The 20,560-nt window shown below is 48.1% G+C and overlaps 1 protein-coding gene across 8 annotated transcripts in view; it reads left to right on the top strand.

Moving 5' to 3' along the window:
* The window catches only part of MBD5 (methyl-CpG binding domain protein 5), a 218,460-nt gene that overhangs the window by 162,411 nt on the left and 35,489 nt on the right, over positions 1–20,560 (top strand). For all 8 annotated transcript variants that reach the window (XM_064154772.1, XM_064154746.1, XM_064154763.1 and 5 more), the window contains 3 exons: positions 8,463–8,565; positions 9,274–9,454; positions 12,814–14,952. In XM_064154772.1, the coding sequence (XP_064010842.1) occupies positions 8,463–8,565; positions 9,274–9,454; positions 12,814–14,952 (2,423 nt within the window). The remainder of the gene's footprint in view (positions 1–8,462; positions 8,566–9,273; positions 9,455–12,813; positions 14,953–20,560) is intronic.

Raw genomic sequence — 20,560 nt, forward strand, 5'->3', positions numbered from 1 at the left:
TTGAGCGTGTCCAGAGAAGGGCGACGAGGCTGGGGAGAGGCCTCGAGCACAGCCCTACGAGGAGAGGCTGAGGGAGCTGGGATTGGTTAGCCTGGAGAAGAGGAGGCTCAGGGGTGACCTTATTGCTGTCTACAACTACCTGAGGGGTGGTTGTGGCCAGGGGGAGGTTGCTCTCTTCTCTCAGGTGGCCAGCACCAGAACGAGAGGACACAGCCTCAGGCTGTGCCAGGGGAGATTTAGGCTGGAGGTGAGGAGAAAGTTCTTCACTGAGAGAGTCATTGGACACTGGAATGGGCTGCCCGGGGAGGTGGTGGAGTCGCCGTCCCTGGAGCTGTTCAAGGCAGGGTTGGACGTGGCACTTGGTGCCATGGTCTGGCCTTGAGCTCTGTGGTAAAGGGTTGGACTTGATGATCTGTGAGGTCTCTTCCAACCCTGATGATACTGTGATACTGTGATACTGGTTGAATTCAGAGCAGTGGTCAGGCATTTAAACTGTTCATGGCAGGTGAGGCAGAGTGGGACTTTCTTCTTCCAGCAGCAGCAAGCCTACAGCTCACTTCCTGCAGTGCCAGACAACTTTATCCTGATGTTTTGTAGCTCTGGAACTACTGGAACTGGGACTGTTCAGTCTGGAGAGAAGGAGGTTGAGGGAAGACCTCCATTGCTCTCTACAGCTGCCTGAAAAGGGAGATCAGAGTGAGGTGAGGGTTGGTCTCTTTTCCCTAGTATCAGATGACAAGATGAGAGGAAATGGCCTGAAATTGTGCCAAGGGAGGTTAAAGTAGAAGATGAGAAAGATTTTTTTTGCTGCAGGAGTGGTCAGGGATTAGAACAGGCTGCCCAGGGAGGTGCTGGAGTCACCATGCCTGGAGGTGTTCAAGAGACATCTGGACGTGGCAATATGGGACATGGTTTAGTGGCCATGGTTGGACTCGCTCATCTTTTTGGTCTTTTCCAACCCAAACAATTCTGATTCCATGATTCCTCTTTCTGTAGTCATTTCTGGTTGTGTGCTCCAGGTCCCCAGTACACTTCTGTATTTTACTTACTCTCTTTTGGAAGAAAACCTAAGCGGAGTAACTCGTTAGTAGCCACAGAAGACATCAGGTTTTCTATGCCCTGGGAAGTTTCTGTGTTCAGCATGACTGGCATTCTCCAGCCAGATTTACTCCTATGCATTCCTCACAGCTCTCATGTAGAGGAAGCAGCCCACAAGCCTAAATCCCAAGTTTTAGGCATTTTATTTGTGTATTTTGTTAGCTTATTGAGTTAATTCTTTTGCTTCACCCTGAAACAGCGACAAAGAAATGCATTGCAGTTACTCTTAAATGAATTAGTTCAGGCCAACAGACTATAAATTAAATGTTATTGGGTTAAAAAAAAAATCAAAGTTATACATTAGATGTTATTGGGGGAGAAAAAATCAAAGTTAGCTTTAACAAAATCTGGGTACATCAGGTTTACATCACAGAAGTCTAAATGTTTATCAGCCCATTTCTTGCTTAATTTTCTTCCATTCTCTGGTTAAAATAACCACATCTTCACAACATTTTGTGTATTGCCACCTAGAAAATCCTTTAATGAGTCAGAGCACGCTCCCAGTTTTACACTAAGCCACCATAAAAGATCAAATGCATTCCAGGATTTCTTGTTTGTGTTCTCAATTAGCAGAATCAGACAGAATCCCTGTCAGCGATACGCGTGTCGGAGAGAAATCTCCTTCCCCTTGGGTTGCTCATTGCAGCTGTAATGTTCTGGGCCTCTGCCTTAGCTAAAAATCAATGAGAAAGAAGAAGTTGGGGGTTGGTTGCTGTATTTTTTTTGTCCTGTCATCTCTATATGACAGGATGATGAGATTTAATAAGGCCAAGTGCAGGGTTCAGCACTTTGGCCACAATAACCCCAAGCAGCACTACAGGCTGGGGACTGAGTGGCTGAGAGCAGCAGGCAGAGAGGGACCTGAGGGTGCTGGGAGAGAGTAGCTGAACAGGAGGCAGCAGTGTGGCCAGGAGAGCTGGTGGCATCCTGGGCTGGCTCAGGAGCAGTGTGGCCAGCAGGACAAGGGAGGTTCTTCTGCCTCTATGCTCAGCACTGCTCAGGCCACACCTTGAGTGCTGTGTCCAGTTCTGGGCTCCTCCATTCAAGAGAGATGTTGCAGTACTGCAGTGTGTCCACAGGAGGGCGACAAAGCTGGTGAGGGGCCTGGAGCACAGCCCTGTGAGGAGAGGCTGAGGGAGCTGGGGGTGTGCAGCCTGCAGCAGAGGAGGCTCAGGGCAGAGCTCATTGCTGTCTGCAGCTACCTGAAGGGAGGCTGTGGCCAGCTAGGGGGTGGCCTCTTCTCCCAGGCAAGCAGCAATAGAACAAGGGGACACAGTCTGAAGTTGTGCTGGGGAAAGTATAGGCTGGATGTTAGGAGAAAGTTGTTTGCAGAGAGAGTGATTGGCATTGGAATGGGCTGCCCAGGGAGGTGGTGGAGTCACCATCCCTGGAGGTGTTCAAGAAAAGCCTGGCTGGGGCACTTAGTGCCATGGTCTGGTTGATTGTCTAGGGCTGGGTGCTAGGTTGGACTGGATGATCTTGGAGGTCTCTTCCAACCTGGTTGATTCTGTGATTCTATATGCAGGCATAAGATGCTTTAGTATTTTTATACTGTAAGTTTGCAGGTGACACCAAGCTGGGTGGCTGTGTCAATGTGCTGGAAGGTAGGGAAGCTTTACAGCAGGATCTGGACAGGTTAGATCCACTGTCCAGGGTTGATTGTATGAAGTTCAACAAGGCCAACTGCCAGGTCATTGCACCTGGGTCACAACAACCCCATGGTAAGCTGCAGACTTGGAGATGTGTGGTTGGAAAGCTGCAACCTGAATATGGGCCTGGGGGTGCTGGTTGACAGTCAACTGAACATGAGTCAGCAGTGCCCAGGTGGCCAAGAAAGCTAGTGGCATCCTGGCTTGGATTAGAAGCACTGTGGCCAGCACTGTGCCCAGTACTGGTGCAGTCACATCTCAAGTGGTGTGATCAGCTCTGGGCCCCTCACTACAGGAAGGACATAGAGGGGCTACAGCACGTCCAGAGAAGGGCAACAAGGCTCAAGAAGGGCCTAGAGCACCTGGGCTATGAAGACCACCTGAGGGAGCTGGGGGTGTTCAGTCTGGAGAAGAAGAGGCTGAGGGGAGACCTCATTGCTCTCTGCAGCTCCCTGAAGGGAGGTTGGAATGAGGAAGGGGCAGCCTCTTCTCCTTGGTGGCAAGTGACAGGACCAGGGGAGATGGCTTCAGGCTGTGCCAGGGGAGCTTCAGGCTGAATGTTTGGAAATATTTCTGCACTGAAAGGATTCTCAAACATAGGAATGGTCTGCCCAGGGCAGTGCTGGAGTCACCACCCCTGGAGATGTTTAAGCAGTGTGTGGCCCTGGTGCATAGGCACACAGTTTAGTGTTGACCCCTTGGTGCTGGGTTGAGGGTTGGACTGAAAGAGCTTGAAGGTCTCTTCCAACCAGGTTTATCCTGAGATTACAGAGCTGATGATCCTACCTGCTTTTGAACTTCATTTTGAAGATGAAACTTGTGCTGCTTCTTCAAGCATTTGCTTCCATGTTTGTAAATCAGTAACTGTTGGTATAATGCTGACTGTTGCTTTGCTTTTCTGTCTTTTTGTTAGTGCTTCTCTTCTGAAATGCTGTACTCAAAGCACTGGTTTTGTTCTGGTCAGTTCTGTGATGTTTAGCAGTTGCCTTTTCCTCCTTGGGGTAGCTTGTATTGTTTCCCCACATAATTATCTCCTTAATCCAGTGGTTAATTTTCTGGTTGCCTTCTATATATAAACCATTCTGGTCACAGAAAGGCACTTCCTACAGTCTACAGCTCTTACAGTCTTGTTTGGTGAAAGTAGATGTTGGTTGGAAAGAATGGAAGTCAATAATCCAACCTTCTGCTTGGCATGGAGCAGGTAGATCCCTGTCCTGCTTTTGGTGAGAGGCACAGGGTAGGAGGTGTTGGTTGGAAAGAGTGGAAGTCAGTAATCCAACCTGCTGCTTCACATGGAGCAGGTGGAACCTATGTCCTGCTTTTGGTGAGAGGCACAGGGTAGGAGGTGTTGGTTGGAAAGGATGGAAGTCAATAATCCAACCTTCTGCTTCACATGGAGCAGGTGGATCCCTGTCCTGCTTTTGGTGAGAGGCACAGGGTAGGAGGTGTTGGTTGGAAAGGATAGAAGTCAATAATCCAACCTTCAGCTTGGCATGGAGCAGGTAGATCCCTGTCCTGCTTTTGGTGAGAGGCACAGGGTAGGAGGTGTTGGTTGGAAAGGATAGAAGTCAATAATCCAACCTTCAGCTTGGCATGGAGCAGGTAGATCCCTGTCCTGCTTTTGGTGAGAGGCACAGGGTAGGAGGTGTTGGTTGGAAAGGATAGAAGTCAATAATCCAACCTTCAGCTTGGCATGGAGCAGGTAGATCCCTGTCCTGCTTTTGGTGAGAGGCACAGGGTAGGAGGTGTTGGTTGGAAAGGATAGAAGTCAATAATCCAACCTGCTGCTTGGCATGGAGCAGGTGGATCCATGTCCTGCTTTTGGTGAGAGGCACAGGGCAGGAGGTGTTGACTGGAAAGGATGTAGACCAAATAATCCATCCTCCTGCTTTGGTATGGAGCAGATCAAGCCACATCCTGCTCCTTCAGTGGAAGGTGTTGGCTGGAAAGGGTGGAAGTCAATTATCCAACCTCCTGCTTGACTCGGCCATGGTTTCACCTGCTGCCTCCTCAGGGATTGAGTTTTCTCAGCCTCTCTGGGTAACCTCCTCTAGTACCTCAGTGCCCTTCTGAGGAAACAGCCACCCTGGAAATATGCAGGATGGCTACTGAGAGAAGGAAAGGTCAAACAGTATTGACTCAAAAGCTATCCAAGGGAAAGTGAGCGTGTATATTAAGGTCTGACATGATTTAACTAGGATAGATGATCCCAGCTGAATAAGGACTCCTTCTATTTGTGCTTCCTTATAAAGCACACATGCTCTTCTAGCAGCTGTCAACAGTTGCTGTGGATTAAATCCATTAATTAACTAGCTTTTATTACCTGGTTGAAGCACTGAGTTGAGTCTCAGTGCTTTTCTTAGTAAAACAGTGCTGCTGCCTTTAGAGTAGGACCTAAATCTGCACTTCAGCTGAGTGCTTGTGAGCAGTCATCAGGGCAGGCAAGTGAGAAAAGCTCCTTAATGACAGCAGCAGAGCTCACAACTGTCACTAACAGATCTTATTGTATTACAGTTTACTCTTGCTTGTTTCTCTAGGAGGCCAAAAACTTCTGGGTGAGCTCAGTGCAGAAAAACCAACTGGTAGCTTCTTACAAAAGAGGCTGTGAGTTGTCCTTTGCAGTACAGAAGTGTGAGGAAATGTGTGGTCAGCAGGTCAAGTGAGGGGATTCTGCCACTCTCTTCCTCTTGTGAGACCCCAGTTGGAGTACTGTGTCCAGCTCTGGAGCCCCCAAAACAAGAAGAATGTGGATCTGTTGGAGAGTGTCCAAATGTGATCGAAGAGCTGGAGTGCTTTTCCTATGGAGACAGGCTGCTAGAGTTGAGGTTGTTCAGCCTGGAGAAGAGAGGGCTCCAGAGTGACCTTAGAGCAGCCTGAAGGAGGCTACAGGAGAGTTTGGGAGGAACAGTTCTTACAAAGGCTTGTAGTGATGGGCTGAGAGGCAATGATTTTAACCTAGAGCAGAGTTAGATTGGACATTAGGAAGTTCTTTAGCATGAAGGAGATAAGACACTGGAATAGGTTACCCAGGGAAGCTGTGGATGCCTCATCCTTGGAGGTGTTTAAGGCAAGGCTGGGTGAAGCTTCGAACAACCTGGTCTGGTAGGAGGTGTCTCATCTAAATCCAGCTTTTTCCACATTAAAGCCTTTGTTCCTCATCCTATCACTGCATGCTCTTGTTAAAAGTCCCTTTCCAGCTGTCCTGTAGACCACTTTTAGATGTGGAAGGCCACAATAATGTCTGCTGGAAGTTGACACAGAGAACAACAGATACCCAGTGAGTTAAAATATGTTAATTTTGGTGGTATTGGCCTGTAGCTGAAATTAAAAGAAGTAGAAATAAAGAGTAAGTTCCTTCTGCTCCCCAAACCATAGAACCTCAGGATTATTTGGGTTGGACAAAAACTCTGAGATTATCCAGTCCAGCCTTCAACCTAAGAGAAGAGACCTCTAAGATCATTGAATCCAGCCTTCCACCTAGGAGAAAAGACTTCTAAGATCATTGAATCCAGCCTTCCACCTAGGAGAAAAGACCTCTAAGGTCATCCAGTCCAACCTTCAACCTAAGTGAGAAGGAGGTATGCCCAGAGAAGGGCGATGAAGCTGGTGAGAGGTCTGGAGCACAGCCCTGTGAGGAGAGGCTGAGGGAGCTGGGGGTGTGCAGCCTGCAGAAGAGGAGGCTCAGGGCAGAGCTCATTGCTGTCTGCAGCTGCCTGAAGGGAGGCTGTAGCCAGGTGGGGTTGGGCTCTTCTGCCAGGCAAGCAGCAACAGAAGAAGGGGACACAGTCTCAAGCTGTGGTGGGGGAGGTCTAGGCTGGATGTTAGGAGGAAGTTGGTGTCCGAGAGAGTGATTGGCATTGGAATGGGCTGCCCAGGGAGGTAGTGGAGTTGCTGTCTCTGGAAGTGTTGAAGCCAAGCCTGGCTGAGGCACTTAGTGCCATGGTCAGGTTGATTGTCTAGAGCTGGGTGCTAGGTTGGACTGGCTGAGCTTAGAGGTCTCTTCCGAAAGACCTGAGATCATCCACTCCAACCATCAACCTAAGAGAAAAGACCTCTAAGGCCATCCAGTCCAACCATCAGCCCAACACCACTATGGCCATCAACTCATGTCCCAAAGTGCCATGACCACACGAATTTTAGAACACCTCCAGGGATGATGACTTCACCACCTCCCTGGGCAGCCTGTTCCAATTCCTGCCTTCAGCTGAGGGGAGGACAGGTTTGGTTTTGCAAATGTATCACCTCACAGCCCTGCCATTATTTCTAGATTGCTCTTTTATCTTGCTTACTCTCAGCCCTGTCACTGTCACACATCTAGGCAGTTCCTTCCAAATTAATTATTTCAGGGCAAGTCTGACTAACAAAGTCCTGATTGAAACTGTCAGTGTAACTTTAGGTGTTCCTTACAGACATTGCTTTCCATGTGGCTTAGTTGTGGGGCAGGAGGAGGTGTTTATGCATCGGGTTGGAAGCAGGATAGTTTGGGCTGGTTTGGAATTTTGCCTCTTGGCTGGTTCCATGGTGCAAACTTGGGTTGTTTCTCATAAAAGAAGAGCTATTTACAGCTGCCATGAAGAGGCAGTGTCCTAGCCTCATAAATTACCCTATCCTTTTCCCCATAAACAGTTTAGATGGCTGGGTAATAAAGAGCAATCTGCAAGTAAGAGCCTTGTGACATGAGGGTTTTTTTTTCTCTTTTGAGTTAGTGATTTTTTTTCTGTAACAGGATTTCCAATGTCCTATTTTTGGATCTGGAGATAATGATTTTCTGGTGGGAGGTAGAGAAAGCCAAGCATAGTTTGTCAGAAATGCACTGGACTGGCTTCTTGGTGTGGTATGTCTTGCTTGCAGTGAGAGGCTTCAGGTTATAGCTGACTGAAGCCAAACTCTTGATGCAACCATGAGACCTGGGATTCATGGAGCCTTGGGATTGTTTTGGTTGGAAGAGACCACTGACATCATCAAGTCCAATCATTCACCTAACATCACCATTAAACCATGTCCCACAGTGCCATGCCCACAAGTTTCTTGAACACCTCCAGAGATGGTGACTCCACCACCTCCCTGGGCAGCCTGTTTCAATCCCTGATCACTCTTGCAGCAAAGAAATTGTTCCTCATCTCCAACCTAACCCTCCCCTGGTGCAACCTGAGGCCATTTGCTCTCATTCTCTCACAGTTTTGTTATCTGTTCCCCTTTTCCTCTGTGGGTTTTCTCATACACACTTTTGTGAGGTTTCTGTTTTTAAATTAGATCCCAGTCCAAAAAAGTAGAGATGAGTTTGGTGCCTGCGTGGTACTGCAGTGATGAGGTGGAGGGGGAGGAGGTCCATGGGGACTGCACTCTGCCTGTGGAGAGAAGAGAGAGAAAAATAATCTTGGAGGAGAGAGGAGAGAGAAAAATAATCTTGGTGTTGTTAAGGCTTTCAAGCAGGACTGGAGTATGAATAATCAATACCAATAATCTCAGTTAACTTCTCTGCACTTGCTGTGTTTGTTTGCTACAGTCAAATCTTCCTTTGAAATGATTTGGGGGGGGGCTGTTTTTGAGAGGTGTCATCTCAGTTCTTGACTGAATGCAAGAAGAACCATGAAGCAACATAGGAAATCTTAGCTGTGTTGTTTTAAACACACCCCCAACGTGTGCTGTTAGAGTGGTAGATAGAAGTCATGACCTGTCAAACAGCTTGTATTCATCATTTCTGTTCCTTTGCAGTCCCAGTGGGTCTTTATTATCCTGCTTGGAGCAGGTGAAGACTTACTTGCTGACTGATGGAACATGCAAGTGTGGCCTAGAATGTCCTCTTGTTCTTCCCAAGGTAATGAAAAGCATCATTTTGGATCTCTGTGCTGTGATCTTAACGAGCTATGTCAGCTGATGTGCTATCTGTTCAGATCATCCAGGTGACATCAGTGGTACAGACCCCCCTGATTTACCATCAGATACAAAAATCAATCTCCCTTCTGCCTTCTCCCCTCATGGAAAGGATCTGACTCAGTTGTTACGGTGTTTGAGCCTTACACTGGAGCCCTGCCATCAACTGCATCACGTGAGAATCAGGACAGGACACTGCCTTGCCTCACAGCTTCAGTCTCAGCTCCACAATTTTGTTGTCTAGAGGCAGATTCTAAACTTCCCTTCTTCATCACAGAGCAACTTCAACCACACATGGTCCTTGGCTCTTGGGGTTTTATACTGAAGGGTATTAAACTTTTCTCAATAGGTGACAACTTCCATGGTTGTTTACTCTCATAATACTTACTTTTATTGGTGTTGTTGATGTTATGGGTTTTATTAGTGATATTAATATTATTATGCTATTATAATATCTAATATTCACTACAAATCTACTGTTTATTGTCTATTATTGATAAGTTAGAAATGTACTGCCAAGATTCTCTCTTAGGCGATGTAGGAGCAGACAGTTGGGTCTAAGGAACCAAAAAAAAAAATGCTGGCTGAGGTGTATTTGGTGAGTTTGCTGCCTCCCATCATGACTTTAAACACTGGAATTATTCACTCTCAGGTCTTTAATTTTGATCCTGGAGCTGCTGTGAAGCAGAGAACTGCTGAAGATGTTAAAGCGGACGAAGATGTCACCAAACTATGCATCCACAAAAGGAAAATTATTGCTGTGGCTACACTTCATAAAAGCATGGAAGCACCACATCCTTCACTAGTTCTAACTAGCCCTGGTGGTGGAACAAGTGAGTAAAATCAAGCAGAAGGATTTGATTACCTGATTATACTTAATATTTATCTTTACTAGGCAAAAATACTCCTCGGTAATAAACAGATGCAAGGTGAAAATGGAGGCAGTATTGAGAGAGATGGAGGAAGATAGAAAATGAGCCTCAAAAGCAGGTCAGGCCAGACTAAGAGCATGAATTTCTTGGAAAAGATATCAGATTGTTCTAGACAAAGAAAATACATTAGCTCTCATCTTTTGGAACTGTAGTAATATGTCTGATATTCTGTCACATGGGAAATTAGAGAAGCAGAATAAAGTGATTATAAAGGGATTAGAATGTGGCTAAGGACTTGGCTAAATGGGAAATTGTATTGCAAGGCAGAATATACAGCAAGAGAAGATCACCACTGTAATTTCTCAAGGATTATTTTGGGATGGACCAACCTGGATTAGCATTTTAATTATCCACATCAACAAAAAAGGAGGTGGTTTGTTGATGGATGGAGTTGACAGGTATTATCCAAACAAGAGGAGATCAAAACGTGTTGGAAGTCTGGGGGATCATTGAGAACTGGAGTGAAAGGAAGGGTGCAGCAACAAATCCTGTTAATTGTGAGGTTAATCACCTGGGGACTAGTGAAAAAAGCTATTAGCTGTGAATTATTGAGGAAAGAAGCCCTAGATATCATAGCTGATCAAAGATGCCTGTGAACAGTACCAGATGGCAGCGTGGTGCAGATCAGTGTGACTGGGAGAGAGAGAAGTACAAATGCTGTGGTGTGCTCACTGCCTTCCTGCACCCTCTTCCTGCTAGCAGCACTCCAGCTGAAATAGAGCAGAGGCTTTTCTCTTAGCAGACTGCAAAACTTGCTTTATGAAAGTGGTCCAAAAGTCTTTGGCTTGTTCAACCCAGCAAAATGGTGACTGAGAGGAGGCGCAGTTGCTATCAGTAAAGGCATCATGAGAATCAGCACTGGAAAATAAAGCTCCTTAAGCTAAAGGACAGAGTCAACGCTGAAATAAACAGCTACAAAACCAGAGGTGCATAAAAACTTCCAGTTAAAACCAGATGGTTTTTAAGGATTCAGAAACAAAGGTTCTGAAGTAGTCAAAGCAACTCAAATGGAGAGGACAAAAGAGAGAAGTTACTTCAAAGCAGAGCTCAGGATGTTTATGGTAGTATACTCTGGTACTTGCAGCTTCTGGGAAGTGGTCCTGGCTAATCTGAGAGCTCTTTTGCACCCCAGTGCTGCTGCAAGATGAGTTGGCTGATTGCCAGCTCCTCTACAGCTCGGTTTCAGAGTGGGAAACTTGAAGAGCATAAAAAGACATCCTGAATTTCAGATGTGCAGGCAGCATTTGAGGATACCATTGCTGACCATAGTCCTGAGGCGCTCTTACGTTTTCAGCCTGCTCTGTGTGTGATGTTAAAGCTTTGTTTCAGCTGAGTTTTCTGCAGTGTCAGTTATGGCTTTAGAGAACTCGGTGCCAGCTCTTAAATTACAGTGCATTTTCTTTATTAATTGTGGTTTATTCTTTCTGAGTGCTGCTTAAATTACATTTCCATTTTCAAAAAAAATTAGCCAAGTGAAGGAGGTCAAAGCAGCTAAATGTTAAGAGACAAATCACATTTATGTAGTCTCACCTACTCTGTTGGCCAGAATTTTGTGTACTAAGGCAAGAGGGAAATTTCCTCATCATTTGTCTTTGCAAACAAAACATCTTTGGATTTACACACTTAACATCTGACCATTTGCTCAGGTCCAGCATTGCAGGTGAGGGTTACGTGTTCCATTTTGCAGCTCAGTCGTGAGATTTGTCCTCTAAATCAGGCTTGGGTTGTATTTTGGGAAAGGTAATATGTTTGTTTCTCTCCTGATGTAGCTGGTTGAGCAAATAGGATGAAGGCAGGATTGTCAGTGCCATCTGTCTCCTATGGGCAGGCGGAAGGAAAGAAGGGAATTGGGTTCTTGTGAGTAGAGGAATTTAAAGGCACCTCTGGATTCATTTGAACATGGAATCTTTGGCTGATTATTCAGGTCTAAGCTTGCATATTCAGAGGCTGCATGCCAAGCACTCCAAGCTGAATTAAAGATTCCCAGAGCAGCAGAACTGGCAGCAAGTCCTCCAGATGTGGAGCTGCTTGTGGTGATCCTTGTGGTCCCTTCCAACCCTGACTGCTTCTATGATTCTATGTGGAGCTGCTCACGATGCTGTTCTCAAAGCACAACTTTGGGGGAAAAAAACTCTTTTAATATAAATTTTATATTAGCAGGCACAAAAGTGATCTTGTGCTTGTAGGAAGGTCTAGCCCCCACAGTGGGATGTGCAGGAAATGTTTTTTCCATTGCAGAAGGGTATACCTGCACATATCCACAGGGTCTTTGTCCTGAAACCAGCATGTGAGGTTGAGCCCCTTCAGTTTAGCATTAGCTGAAGGGTACACCTGCAAATATCCACAGGGTCTTTATCCTGAAACCAGCATGTGAGGTTGAGCCCCTTCAGTTTAGCATTAGCTGAAGGGTACACCTGCACATATCCACAGGGTCTTTATCCTGAAACCAGCATGTGAGGTTGAGCCCCTTCAGTTTAGCATTAGCAGAAGGGTACACCTGCAAATATCCACAGGGTCTTTATCCTGAAACCAGCATGTGAGGTTAAGCCCCTTCGATTTAGCATCTTCACCCCAAGGAAAGCTTGTTGCAAAAGCTGCAGGTAAAGCCTTAACTCAGTGCAGTTCCTGGGAAGTGTTCTCTTACTTCACTAACTCATTGAACTAAAAGTTAGTGCCCGTGATGCCAGCAAGTGACACAGAGCAGCAAGAGAAGCTGCATCCTGCCTTGCACAGATATGGGCTGTCAGGGTCTCTGCAATCAAGTGGTTGGCTGAAGAGAAACCTGGGCCAGAGTTATGTGGCACAACTCCCCATTCATCCTCACCAGGGCCAGAGTTTGGGCCAGGACCCTTTTCTCTGCAAGGCATGGAGAAATTAGTCTAAGCCCTTGTTGGGCTTTGTTCCTCCTGTACTCAATAGATGGTGCCAGAGGCTCCTTTTCCCTCTGACAGCAATTGCCTGCTCCTCCTGCCAGCTCTTCTAGCCCTAGCCAAAGTATTGATGCTGGAGATTCAGGAGTAGGACACCAGTGCTGATAGTTTGAAAGGCAAGACAAAAAGGAAGGAGAAGTACTTAAAGTTATCCATATGTGTGCAGCCCTTCTGTGGGATAGGGAGTTAGAGTCTACGCAGGTGCTGTGTGGTAGAGCAGCAATCACCATCGGTGACTTTGGTGGTGTGAGCCAAAAGGCTTGCCAGCGTTTCTGAGCACTGTGGGAGGTTGGGATTCAAAGCAGTAACTGTTGTGTTTTTCACTCTCAGGTGCCACTCCGGTAGTCCCTACTAGAGCAGCAACTCCAAGATCAGTGAGGAATAAATCACATGAAGGAATTACAAATTCTGTGATGCCGGAATGTAAGACTCCTTTCAAGTTGATGATGGGGGCATCTAATGCCATGGGTAGGCTTTATGTGCAAGAAGTGGCTGGAAGCCAGCAACAAGAACTTCATTCTGTCTATCCTAGGCAGAGATTGGGTAGCAATGAACTCGGACAGAAGTCTCCGTATCGTGGCAGTCACGGTGGGATGCCCAGTCCAGCTTCATCGGGCTCGCAGATATACGGAGATGGCTCCATCTCTCCTAGGACTGACCCACTCGGAAGCCCTGATGTTTTCACAAGGAACAATCCCAGTTTTCACGGAGCACCCAACTCCAGTCCTATTCACATGAACAGGACGCCTCTGTCTCCACCGTCAGTAATGCTACATGGTTCTCCCATACAGTCATCCTGTGCAATGGCTGGAAGGACTAATATACCTCTCTCCCCAACCCTGACCACAAAAAGCCCGGTCATGAAAAAGCCCCTGTGTAATTTCTCGGCTGGTATGGAAATACCACGAGCAATGTTCCACCATAAACCGCCCCAAGGCCCTCCCCCACCTCCTCCACCACCTTCTTGTGCTCTTCAGAAAAAGCCATTAACATCAGAAAAGGATCCACTCGGCATACTTGACCCTATTCCCAGCAAACCCGTGAACCAGAACCCAGTTATCATCAACCCAACGACTTTCCATTCGAGCGTCCACTCTCAGGTACCCGTGATGAATGTAAGCATGCCTCCTGCTGTCGTCCCTTTGCCAAGTAACCTTCCTTTGCCAACCGTCAAGCCTGGTCACATGAACCACGGGAGTCACGTTCAAAGAGTGCAGCATTCTGCTTCGACTTCCCTCTCTCCTTCGCCGGTGACGTCCCCGGTTCATATGATGGGATCCGGGATGGGAAGGATCGAGGCTTCTCCCCAAAGATCACGTTCCTCTTCCACCTCATCAGATCATGGCAACTTCCTGCTGCCTCCGGTAGGACCACAGTCATCCTGTAGCGGTATTAAAGTTCCTCCCAGGTCCCCACGCTCAACGATAGGGTCGCCGAGACCATCTATGCCATCCAGCCCTTCCACCAAGCACGATGGACTTAATCAGTACAAGGAGATCCCTAACCCGTTAATTGCTGGAATGAGTAATGTGTTAAATCCTCCCAACAATGCAGTTTTTCCCACTGCATCGGCTGGAAGTGGTTCCTTGAAGAGTCAGCCTGGTTTGCTGGGAATGCCTTTAAATCAGATCTTGAACCAGCACAACGCTGCCTCTTTTCCAGCAAGCAGTTTACTCTCAGCAGCAGCCAAAGCACAGCTAGCAAATCAAAATAAACTTGCTGGTAACAACAATAACAGCAGTAGCAATTCTGGACCTGTTGCCAGCGGTGGCAACAACGAAGGACACAGCACTTTAAATACCATGTTCCCTCCTGCTGCCAACGTGCTTCTACCGACCACCGAGGGGCAGAGCGGCCGAGCAGCACTCAGAGACAAGCTGATGTCTCAGCAGAAAGATCCTCTGAGGAAAAGAAAGCAGCCCACCACCACGGTGTTGAGTTTGCTGAGGCAGTCTCAGTTGGACAGTTCTGGAGTTTCCAAAGCTGGCTCTGATTTGATAAGAAAGCAAAGTCAAAGCTCCTTCCCCATCAGTTCTATGTCCCAGCTACTTCAGTCCATGAGTTGTCAAAGCTCTCACATGAGCAGCAATAGTACCACCAGTTGTGGGAGCTCCAGTACTGCTTTACCTTGCTCTGGTAACCAGATGCATTTTGCAGACCCCAGTATGAACTCTGGCAGCCTCCAGAACTCGCTGGCACAGAGTTTACCCCTGCGAGGGGAAGGTGTGCACTGCCAGAACACAAACACTAACTTTGTCCACGGTACAAGCCCGGGCACCACCAACCACCTTGCAGGGTTAATCAATCAGATGCAGGCCAGCGGCACCTGCGGGATGCTCGGTCAGTCAGGAATGGCTTTAGGAAACTCATTACATCCGAACCCACCTCAGCCCAGAATCCAGGCATCCTCCACTCCAGTGATACCAAACAGCATTGTTAGCAGCTGTAATCAAACAAGTCCTGAAGCAGGTAGGTTTCCTCCTGAAAGGATGCCCCCAGGTTTGGCTGCTGGGAAATACGTGGCGACTGGTTTGAAACGGGTTCCTTTTACCTATCTGCTTAGCAGCCTCGAGTTGGCCACTATAAAACTCTGCCTGGTTCAGGCTGCTATCCAGGTAGTAATAAAAAAACATCAGCAAACACAGTGGCAGGCTAAAATACATCCCCCTTTTCCTGACCAAAATCTTCCTCTGACAGCTCTTGCTCCCATTCACTTCCACACGCTGCCTAAATAAAATCCTTTCCTACCTACCCAGACCTCAGCTTTTGTCACTCACCCAAAGAAGTTGGGCTTATTTTTTTTGCAGCATGCCCTTGCTACTTCAACCCTAGAGTGCCATGACCGACCTGGCAGTGTATATCCAGGCTGTTCAGCTGGTCTTTACTGCTGACATTCAAGAGTTGGTGTTGCCACAGACTGGAGCAGATAGTAGGGGTGCAAAAGTTTGCCTTTCGCAGGTACAGCCACGTCTGTGTTTGCCTGTGTCATGATAATTTTGCCTAGGGGGTAAGGAAATGGTTGAATAAACTGTACCTCCAGTTGGAAGAGTGTAGAGAGAGGCTTCCTAGCTTATTCATCAGGGAAGACTTGGAGAGGAAACAGGTATGGTGCTGTTACTATGAGGGTGAAAGGGAGACAGCTCAAAAAGGTGTATTTCATTTAACTACCGCTGCTTGGACAACATCTGCAGTTCTGGAAGCTGCTGCTGTGTTAATCTCCTAAGCAGAAGGAAATGTTTCCACCTGATCTTTCAATCTTTCAGCTTGGTTAACTTTCAGAGCCTGTGTTTGATTCAATCACAGCTAAACTACTTTAGGTCAAAGGGAAGTGACTGGAAGCGTGCAAGCAATCGCTCATTAACCCAGGAAAGAACCTGGTAGGCATTCCTGAGCTTCATTCCTTGAAATACAGGGTGGGATTCTCTAAAACCTGAACTGTGTACAAATAGTTCTCTGAGGTTGTGCTGCTCACGGTTTCTGGTGACTTTTAAGGGTTTCTCTCCTTGCCCTGGGGTTAAAACAAAGAGCTTCATTTTCCTGCTTTAGCTGTGCCGGTGGTTTGTGTCGCAAGCAAGGAGCTGTTGGTCCTGGCGTGGCTGTTTTGCCTTGTCATGCTGACAAAGAGGGGTGGTGCCTGAAATAGCCTCTCTCTCCTGAGACTTTGCACTCTCTTCTGGACAGAAGAAAGGGCTGAGTTTTTCTTAAGAGCTTGCTTCCCTGTCCCACTAAGCGTGCTGCAGAAACTCTTTGGGTCTCCACCTCTGTTGTGAGTTCAATGGATGCCACTGGCATGTAGGAGCAACTGATAGGACAGCAGGAAATGGCTGCATAATGCACCAGGGGAGGTTTAAGTTTGGCATGAGGAACAATTTCTTCACAAAAAAGCATTGTCAAGGCCTGGAGCAGGCTGCTCAGGGCAGTGGTGGAGTCCCCATCCCTGGAGGGATTGAAAAGCCATGGAGATGTGGTGCTGAGGGACACATGGTTTAGTGGTGATCTGGCAGCACTGGGTTAAAGATTGGGCTGGATGGATCCGAAAGATCTCTTCCAACCAGAATGAGTCTGTGATTCTGAGTGGAGATTCTGAATTGTCATTGCCTGCACAGTTGAAGAAAGCTGCCAAGTTCCTGCAGCATGGGACTACATCAACTGACTTTCCAGAGAGAAGATAAGACTTGATTATTATCTGAGATAACAGCCTGGGCACCAACTGAACCTTACCTGAGCTAAGAGCCTGGGCACCAGTGGTTACTGTCACCAAGCTGAGCAGTAGTGATTCACCCTACCTGGGGTAAGGGTTGTAAAGGTCCAAGAACAGGCTGCCCAGAGAGGTTGTGGAGACTTTCTAAACCCACATGGATGCATTCCTTTGTGAACTACCCTAGGGAATCCTGCCTTGGCACATTCTGTGCTTCTGTGCTCCACCACCTCCCTGGGCAACCTGTGCCAGTGTCTCGCCACCCTCACTGCAAACAACTTCTTCCTAACAGCCAGTTTCAATCTCACCTCTGCCAATTTAATCCCATTCCTTCTCCTCCTGTCATTACAAGACCTTGTCAGTAGTCCCTCCCCAGCCCTCCTGTAGCCCCCTTCAGATACTGGAAGGCCACTCCAAGGTCTCCTGGAAGCCTTCTCTTCTCCAGGCTGCAGAGCCCCAACGCTCATAGCCTGTCCTCATAGCAGAGCTGCTGCATCCCTCTGAGCATCTCTGTGGCCTACTCTGAACTCACTCCAACAGGCCACCCTTCAGGTGCAGGGTTCTACACTTTGGCCACAACAACCCCAAGCAGCACTACAGGCTGGGGACAGAGTGGCTGAGAGCAGCAGGCAGAGAGGGACATGAGAGTGCTGGTAGAGAGTAGCTGAACAGGAGCCAGCAGTGTGGCCAGGAGAGCTGGTGGCATCCTGGGCTGGCTCAGGAGCAGTGTGGCCAGCAGGACAAGGGAGGTTATTCTGCCCCTGTGCTCAGCACTGCTCAGGCCACACCTTGAGTGCTGTGTCCAGTTCTGGGCTCCTCCATTCAAGAGAGATGTTGCAGTACTGCAGTGTGTCCACAGGAGGGCGACAAAGCTGGTGAGGGGCCTGGAGCACAGCCCTGTGAGGAGAGGCTGAGGGAGCTGGGGGTGTGCAGCCTGCAGCAGAGGAGGCTCAGGGCAGAGCTCATTGCTGTCTGCAGCTACCTGAAGGGAGGCTGTAGCCAGGTGGGGTTGGGCTCTGCTGCCAGGCAAGCAGCAACAGAACAAGGGGACAGAGTCTGAAGTTGTGCCAGGGGAGGTCTAGGCTGGATGTGAGGAGGAAGTTGTTGTCAGAGAGAGTGATTGGCATTGGAATGGGCTGCCCAGGGAGGTGGTGGAGTCTCTGTGGCTGGAGGTGTTGAAGCCAAGCCTGGATGAGGCACTTAGTGCCATGGTCTGGTTGCATGGCCAGGGCTGGGTGCTAGGTTGGAGTGGATGATCTTGGAGGTCTCTTCCAACCTGCTTGATTCTGTGCTAAGAGGAGGCCAAGGAGACAGCTGATAACCCTCTACAACTGCTTCAGAGGAGGCTGGTTGTGGTGCAAGTTGGTCTCTTCTCACATGCAACAAGTGACAGGACAAGAAGAAGCAGGCAGGAGAGGTTCAGGTCGGATATTAGGAAGAATGTCTTCCCAAAAAGGATTGTCAGACATGGGAACAGGCTGTCTGGGTCGGTGGTGGAGTCAGCATCCCTGGAGGTGTTCAGAAAAGACGTGGGCCATGGTCTAGTGCTCATGGAGTTGCTGGGTTGACAGTTGGTCCTGATGATCTTAGAGGCCTTTAACAGCCTTAACAATTCATTGCTTCTCCTGTGACTGTATATTGTCAATTATTCTGTGCTCTTGGAGCCTTGCTGGATGGAGCAGGGCAGTGTCAAAAGTGCTCTTCAGAGCAGTTCAGCTGAGTAAGACATCTTCAGAAATCTCTTGTGCTCTTGTTTTAGTTTGTGGCTTGGTTTGTTGAGGGTTTTTTTTTTGTTTGGGTTGGGTTTTTCTCATGTTGGGTTTGGGTTTGTTGGTTTTTTTTTTCTCTTCTCTCTTTGTGTTGAAATATTTTAATTGCTAAATCTGTTTTCTCTTTCTGTGCCAGCATTCAGAATAGCTACTAATCAGAAAATAGTTCTGGAGGGAAAAACCATCCTGAGAATCACCACAATTAGCTAGCTGGTTATTGCCTAAGCTTTTAATTACATCTTAACCTCACAGACCAAGTTTCCTGGCTGTAGCTTTTGGGCTCTCCTTCTGCAGACGCTGCCTTTAGTTTCCAGGTGGTGTTCACTGTGAGGGTGATGGGATTAAAAAGGCATACATAAAAACATAAGGGTTTTCTCTTCATACAGGAGAAAGCTTTTGTGGTTTTCCAAGTTTGAGCCCTTGAAAGGCAGTTCTGCTCAATGTTTGTTCCCAGTTTCGTTCAGTTCTGTAGTACATCTTGTGAGGTGCAGCTGAAGGGGTTATTCAGGATGGAGGAGGGTGAGAGGAGACCTCATTGCTGGCTACAACTCCCTGAAGGGAGACTGGAGTGAGGTGGAGCTTGGTCTCTTTTCACTGGCATCAGGTAACAGGGATGAGATTGAACAAAGACGAGTGCAGGGTTCTGCACTTTAGCCACAACAACCCCAAGCAGCACTACAGGCTGGGGACAGAGAGGCTGAGAGCAGCCAGGCAGAGAGGGACCTGAGTGTGCTGGGAGAGAGTAGCTGAACAGGAGCCAGCAGTGTGCCCAGGTGGCCAAGACAACCAGTGGCATCCTGGCTGAGGAGCAGTGTGGCCAGCAGGACAAGGGAGGTTCTTCTGCCCCCGTGCTCAGCACTGCTCAGGCCACCCCTTGAGTGCTGTGTCCAGTTCTGGGCTCCTCCATTCAAGAGAGATGTTGCAGTACTGCAGTGTGTCCACAGGAGGGCGACAAAGCTGGTGAGGGGCCTGGAGCACAGCCCTGTGAGGAGAGGCTGAGGGAGCTGGGGGTGTGCAGCCTGCAGCAGAGGAGGCTCAGGGCAGAGCTCATTGCTGTCTGCAGCTACCTGAAGGGAGGCTGTAGCCAGGTGGGGTTGGGCTCTGCTGCCAGGCAAGCAGCAATAGAAGAAGGGGACAGAGTCTGAAGTTGTGCCAGGGGAGGTCTAGGCTGGATGTTGTTAGGAAGTTCCTGTCAGAGAGAGTGATTGGCATTGGAATGGGCTGCCCAGGGAGGTGGTGGAGTCACCATCCCTGGAAGTCTTCAAGAAAAGCCTGGCTGGGGCACTTAGTGCCATGGTCTGGTTGATTGTGTAAGGCTGGGTGCTAGGTTGGACTGGCTGAGCTTGGAGGCCTCTTCCAGCCTGGCTGGTTCTATGGTTCTATAACAAGAGGAAATGACCTCTAGTTGCACCAGGGGAGGTTTAGGTTGGACATGAGGAACAATTTCTGCTGCAAGAGTGGGCAGGAATCAGAAGAGGCTGCCCAGGGTGGTAGTGGAGTCCCCTTGCCTGGAAATATGTGGCCATGGCCCTTAGAGACATGGTTTCATGGCCATGCTGGTGTGGGGTTGAGGGTTGGCCTGGATGACCTTAGAGATCTTTTCCAACCCAAACAGTTCTGTGATTCTGTTTGGGTCACAGGCAGGGTTTAGTAGCAGCAGTCTTGCAGGAGGAGCTGGCAGCAGCTCTGTGAAGACCATTCCAGGCTGCTCCTTCATAAAGAGTCCATTTCCTGCTAGGAAGCTTGGTTCTAGAGTTATTTTTTTCTAATGGAAATTTCCAATTTAGCAGCTTTAAGATTTCTTCATTGAGCCACTTTGCCCCTCAGAAGTGACCTTTTGGCAGGGGGGTTGGAACTAGATGATGTTTAAGGTCCCTTCCAACTCAAATCATTCTAGACCAGGTCACTCAAGACCCCATCTGGCCTGACCTTGAACACCTCCAGGTAGGAGCCATCCATGACCTCCCCAGGCACCCTGTTCCAGTGTCTCACCACCCTCACTGTCAAGTATTTCTTTGCTATCTTGATAATATTCTTCAGCAGAAGCAGCAAGCAACAGCAGAGCTTGCTAGAGGGTGGAGTGGAGGCTGTTGAAAGAGCTCCTGTGTGT

The sequence above is a fragment of the Pogoniulus pusillus genome, chromosome 2 (genome assembly GCF_015220805.1).
Source record: "Pogoniulus pusillus isolate bPogPus1 chromosome 2, bPogPus1.pri, whole genome shotgun sequence".
NCBI lineage: Eukaryota > Metazoa > Chordata > Aves > Piciformes > Lybiidae > Pogoniulus > Pogoniulus pusillus.